This window comes from Camelina sativa, chromosome 12, assembly GCF_000633955.1.
Source record: "Camelina sativa cultivar DH55 chromosome 12, Cs, whole genome shotgun sequence".
Taxonomy (NCBI): Eukaryota; Viridiplantae; Streptophyta; class Magnoliopsida; order Brassicales; family Brassicaceae; genus Camelina; species Camelina sativa.
Genome location: NC_025696.1, coordinates 19,628,731 through 19,635,517, shown reverse-complemented (window position 1 = coordinate 19,635,517; position 6,787 = coordinate 19,628,731). Strand labels below are relative to the sequence as shown.

At 39.8% G+C, this 6,787-nt stretch overlaps 1 protein-coding gene across 1 annotated transcript; it reads right to left on the bottom strand.

The window, feature by feature from the left end:
- Positions 356-3,454, bottom strand: LOC104733668. The gene is made up of 8 exons (XM_010453231.1): positions 3,202-3,454; positions 2,643-2,709; positions 2,491-2,532; positions 1,358-1,487; positions 1,195-1,278; positions 991-1,116; positions 685-909; positions 356-601 (listed from the first exon to the last, which is right to left on the bottom strand). The coding sequence occupies exons 1-8, from the start codon at positions 3,452-3,454 to the stop codon at positions 356-358; spliced, it is 1,173 nt and encodes a 390-aa protein (XP_010451533.1).

Sequence of the window (6,787 nt, the reverse complement as noted above, 5' to 3'; positions counted from 1 at the left end):
TTTGCTATACTTTTTATGTGGCAATCATTTGTAACAAATGAATGTTGCAAACTTATGTCACAACTATACGACAAATTTACTACAGAAGTAATGTTGCATTAATACGACAATATAGCAAGGAGTCCATTCATTGTAAATTTTGCAATATATGTGCAACAAATATCAATTTGCAACACTCAAATAGCAAGAATAGAAAATGTGTCTCAATTTTGTTGCATTCTCAAATTTGCAACAATATATGGAGTTATTGCAACAGATTTTATGTAGCAGTAACACTATTTTCTTGTAGTGGGTAGCTGGATTGGTGGCTGCAGGTGTGGATGATACAGGAGGAGAAACCATAAAAGCTTCAAACTCAGGTTTTTTTTTCTATCATGAAGAGGAAAAGTTTCTTCATCTCAGCTTGAGACTCTTGGTGTTCCTGATCACGTCGTGCATTCTCAGTCTCGTGTTCAGAAATCTTGCACCGAAGTTGATCTTGAAGCTCCACAAGAGTTGATGGAGAAGCGCTCGCATAACTCTTTGTCTTTTTCCTTTTCTTTAGTGTCTCCACAAGTGATCCAAGTTCAAATAGGTTGCCATTGTTATCTGTATGAGTACACTAAACCAAAAGATAAACATTCAGTAATCATCATAGACAAAAAGGAACCAGATTTTTTTTTTAAAAAGACAGAAACGAATTACCTGAAGGGAAATTTCATTTCTTTCATCAAGGGAAAGATTACGATGTGTTGAATTCTCTGAACTATCTGGACCATCTTCGTCCGTTTCAGATTGTCTCTCTTCTATGGTCTTCTCATACGTCTCAGCAACTTGTTTCGCTTTTTGATCCACAAATGATCCATCGGGCCGAGTGTGTGTTTTAAGAAACACTTTCACCAGTGACACATGACGCCCCAATTCTTCCTCCTACAACGATAGTGAAACAGATTAAATCATGGAAATATCAGAAAAACTTTGAGGTGAAGTGGATGGAAAGAGAAGTCTTACCATTTCTTGATGAGCTTGCACAAATGATTTCTGACCAGCTAAGTGTTTGTGCACTCCAAGACCTCCATGAGTAGAGTTTCTGCACTGTGAAGCATTCTCACTCTTCTCAATGGCATAAGGGGTGTTCTAATGTTCGCACATAAGAGGCCATAATGTATCACCAATCCATGGTGGTTGTACACCACTCCTCTTAGCTTGACTGACATTGCCTTTCATCCTTTTCTTGACTATCTTCAAGAAACCTTCTTTAACGAGATTAGTACTTCCGATATCCCAATTGTACTTCCGCTACAATAACACAAAACAGTTTAGTTAGCAACAATACCAATTCATATATTGAGTATAGAAATAAGGGAGTAAACCTTACCGCAAATGCCCTGAAATATCGCTCTTGAATGGGCAGTGGAGTAACTTTCCAACTGTAGTAAGGTCCATCAAAATTTCTCCTAAAAAATCCAGCAATCGCTCGAGACAGCTTTCCTTTGTGCCGGTTAAACCTGTTAACATTAACTGTCTAAGTCTTCTACTAAATATGGACTTGAAGATGTTGAAACTATTGAATAACAAACAACAACTGAGTAGTGAACCTATTATCTCAAACTAGTGAACACATTAAAGCAACCGAGTAGCAACCGAGTATCAACCGAAACAACTCCAGTACTATCAACTACACTTAAAGATACTTAAAGCAAAACCGAGTAACAACTACACTTCTACATTTCAAGAAACATAAAGCAAAAGCAAAGGAGAGAGTTTTTATACCATAGAGTATCGACTCCAGGGATAGGATGCTCAGACAAGAGTGGTAAATGTTCTCGGCCTGGAAGAGCTAGCAAACCATCCAACAGGTCTTGGTAGTAATCGACATTTGGATCAGGGTTTTGTTGCTCTTGGTTTCCTTCTTCACCATTATCTTCCTCTTCATGATTAGGGTTGAAACAACCCGACCCGTTTTTTTTCCTAATAATAATAAATACAATATATAATTAAGCATCCTATACTACTTAATTAAACCAACCCAAACCACAACTCATCATAAACCAACAACAACCAGTATGCACAGCGGAAACACACCAACAATACAAAACTAATATGTCATCAATACAATAACATTCCTAACCATTCTATCAAACAACCTAGCATAATCCAATCCTATCCAAGGTTCCAACATAAACTATATAACCAACAACACACAAACGAGACCCTAGATCATCCTCCTCCTCATTGCCATGATTCCACGTCACATACCTGCACACCACAAACAACAATTGAGATGCGTAAGTATTATCACAAATACTTAGTGTGGTAATCCTCCCATCTACTGGGGTATACACATAAACAACTGAGATTTCAATGTTAAGCAACACAAAAAACACAACAAACCAGGAAAAATCACGCATCAGACAAGTTGGTGTCGACCGACACCCTCCTGGTGTCGATCGACACTGACTCCGCAGACTCGTTCTGCTCGAAGCCGATCATCAACTCTCCATTTCTAACCATCTCCAATCCGTCCCAAACTCACCCAAAAGCTTCATGAACCTAAGGGAACCATAACACAACCACCACAAGCAAGCAAACACCAAAAATAACATAGAACAAGCAAAACAAAAGAGATCTCACGCTTAGATCAGTCATGGTCGTGCACTCACCTCTTTTTGCAGAAAGTTCTGACCCAAAAACGACGAATCCAACCCTTAGAAGCCTTCTCCTTTGCTCCTATCACAAGATCTCCAATCCACAGCAACATATCTCACCAAACAAGCCAAGACTCTCTCCAAAAGCCTCCAAAATCTCAAGAACACCTTTCTCCCTCTTGATTCTCTCTAAAAATGGCGACCAACAACCAAACCCACGACTTAGGTCAAGTTTCCCATTAAATACTTGGTTTGGAGATTCCAATTAAACCAAATCGACCCAAAATCGACAAATTAAAACAATATGGTCGAACCAGAAAATTTGTTGTCGATCGACACCCCTCCCTCCCCTCCCCCCAAATCACCAAATTTGGTTCGCGGGTGTTACAAGGGTTTTGTTGCGGCAAACCAAACTGATAATTCAGAACTTGCTCCGGTTGAGGAGGAGGCAGTTGGTGAGGATTCAAAGGCGGTGTAAGTGTCCTCCGTGGTGGATGTGTACTCGATTAAGGATTTGTCCTCCGTGGTGGATGTGTACTCGATTCAGGATTTGTCCTCCGCGGTGGATGTGTACCCAATTCAGGAACTTCCCTCGATGGTGGATGGGTACTCGGTGATGGACTCGTTATCGGTGCTGGATTTGTCCTTGGCGGAATCTGAGAAGGATGACTTTGGTGTGAATGCGTTGCCGGTTGTGTCGCAGACTGTGTCCATTCAGAGGGGTTCGATGAATGAGAAGAGGATCTGTTATTACCATTGAAGATTCGGACACCTGTTGCAGTTCTGGCACCGTGAGCTCTGGAAGAACCCTTACCCTTAGGAGGCATTAGATCGAGAACGGAGGATAAATCGATTTAGAGAAAGAGAGAGTTGAGAGATTGGATTGAGGAAGGAGAGGATTGAGAGAATAGATCGATCGTTTGAGAGAAAACCGATCGATCTGTTTGAGAGTTGAGAGGGTTTTTTAGAGAGAATTCTAGCTCGAATGGGAAAAGAAAGTAAGAAGTGTTAAAATCATTTAAGTGTTTGCCTAGTTAATAACAAAACTCCGTCGCTCTTTAGTCGCAAATCAGTCGCCTATAAAATAACTGGGGGGGGGGGGANAATGGTCGCTTATTAACGACAAAATAAGACAATCGCAATTCGTCTCAATTTAGCGACCATATTCTTACTCTTTTGTGACAAAAATTATTTAGTGCAAAAACGACGCACTTTGTGACTACTTTGCAACTACCGTTTTGGTGCTTAACAGGTTGCGACTAAGTTGCCACCGTTGTCCAACAATTTGATTTTTGGAGAACTGTGTAAAAATTGTCCTACTATGCGACTTATTTGCTACGATATAGCGACGCCTTTGCAACACATTTTGCGATGGTTTTGCGACTAACACCTGACGTAGCGACTACTTTGAGATGACCTACCGACTCTTGATCTTTTTGTATCTCAAATTTCATATTTGAGATGTATTTACATCATTAGTTATACATTAAGCTTGTATTTGAATGAATTTAGTTATTAAAACTTTTTCAACATCCAAAATTTTAATGTTTACAAAACAAACATGCATAAGTTCCAAAACTATCTTAAGCATTACATGTCACCATGGAAGTATGTGTAGGACTTTAGAAATTTTTTAATCTTGTGTTATAAAAACAAAGTTTTACTAACTCTTGCTATTGTATCTACTATTTACTACTTATATGAGTGATTTATGTTGCAAATCAGCTCTTAATGTGTTAAAATCAAGCTTTTGGGTTGCAACTAACAACATACAGTCACAAAAGAGTAACACTTTGCGACTAACCTGCCACCATTTCCCTACTGTTTTATTTTTGGACGATTTGGCTACCTATTTGCGACTGCGTTGTTACTAATGTTGCGACTGATTTGCTACCATGTTTTGGCGGTTTATCTTCCCACCACGTAATTAGTGAAATTTCTCTAATTATTTTTGGTGTTCCTGTGACAACCCGTCACGTTGACCCCACTAGCCCACCGCTAGCTTGCCCCCATAGGCCCGAAGCTGGCCCTGCAGGGCACCGATCCTAACCCCTCACTGGGCAAATGGAACTATTCATCCAAATCCACAGTAGGTTATTGGTGCACCAGGCGTTCCTCGAACCCTGGTCCCCACCCTTTAACAACCTTCCCACAGGACAAGCTGTCAATTGCATGTCAATTGGTGACAGCTTGTCCTGTGGGAAGGTTGTTAAAGGGTGGGGACCAGGGTTCGAGGAACGCTTGGCGCACCAATAACCTATTGGTTGATTTGGATATTCACAGTGATGGATTAGGATCGATGTCCTGCAAGGCCAGCTTGGGATCCGTTGGGACGGCTAGTGGGGGGCTAGCAGGGTCCACGGACGGTCCNTGACGGGTTGTCACAGGAACACCAAAAATAATTAGAGAAATTTCACTAATTACGTGGTGGGAAGATAAACCGCCAAAACATGGTAGCAAATCAGTCGCAACATTAGTAACAACGCAGTCGCAAATAGGTAGCCAAATCGTCCAAAAATAAAACAGTAGGGAAATGGTGGCAGGTTAGTCGCAAAGTGTTACTCTTTTGTGACTGTATGTTGTTAGTTGCAACCCAAAAGCTTGATTTTAACACATTAAGAGCTGATTTGCAACATAAATCACTCATATAAGTAGTAAATAGTAGATACAATAGCAAGAGTTAGTAAAACTTTGTTTTTATAACACAAGATTAAAAAATTTCTAAAGTCCTACACATACTTCCATGGTGACATGTAATGCTTAAGATAGTTTTGGAACTTATGCATGTTTGTTTTGTAAACATTAAAATTTTGGATGTTGAAAAAGTTTTAATAACTAAATTCATTCAAATACAAGCTTAATGTATAACTAATGATGTAAATACATCTCAAATATGAAATTTGAGATACAAAAAGATCAAGAGTCGGTAGGTCATCTCAAAGTAGTCGCTACGTCAGGTGTTAGTCGCAAAACCATCGCAAAATGTGTTGCAAAGGCGTCGCTATATCGTAGCAAATAAGTCGCATAGTAGGACAATTTTTACACAGTTCTCCAAAAATCAAATTGTTGGACAACGGTGGCAACTTAGTCGCAACCTGTTAAGCACCAAAACGGTAGTTGCAAAGTAGTCACAAAGTGCGTCGTTTTTGCACTAAATAATTTTTGTCACAAAAGAGTAAGAATATGGTCGCTAAATTGAGACGAATTGCGATTGTCTTATTTTGTCGTTAATAAGCGACCATTTTCTCTCTGTTTATTTTACTGTCGTTAACACGTAGTAAAATAGTCACAAAAGTGTCGCAAATATATGCGACTAAATAAACAGTCACAAATAGGAGTCTCAAATTGCAAGTTTTCTTGTAGTGCAACGATCCTAACTTCAGATCTCCCAAGAACAGCCACCAATCATCAAAATCTCACAAAAAACGCTTAAGAACTTCTTCTCTCTTCTCTTTTCTCAAAAGGGGCCCAAACTCGGCCAAACCCTCGAGTTTCTACTTTTATACTCGATTCCAAGGTTTTCTCTAACCCCAAAACGTAACATTTAATTTAAACTTGTTTGCGAAAACCGATCTTGCATATATCGACACCACACTTGCATCGATCGACGCACATCCCAAACCAAGATTCCGCTTTGCGGATGTTACAGCAGTTGAACCAAACTGCACCGCACTGTCAAATCATTTATTCCGCACAACCAAATCTGCTGTCATCATTCGGACCCTAAGTCATAGAAAGTACCACATAAAATTACTTATCGAAGATCTAAAAAATAAGATTATGCAAATCGATATTAGTTTGAACCAAGATAAAAAAGAATACATTGTTTAATATGTTGTGTGGATTGATGACTCTTCTGTTTGGGAACAGGTTTCTGACTTGGAGCATCAGTTTTGGAGCTGTTCTGTCTCGGTCGTGGAAGGGTGTCGATCGATACCACCTGGTTGGTGTCGATCGACACTGCTTCTGATGCTCGTGAATTTGCTTCTCTGCAGCTTATCTGAGCAATCTTCTCAACAGAAAACGTCTGTCCATCAATGGTAGGAGCTCTCCTCAGTTTATCCATCTCAAAACTCATACTCAAACCATCCACATTCAGTGTTATGTGTCCTTTCTGCACATCTATGATTGCACCAGCTGTAGCCAAGAAAGATCTTCCT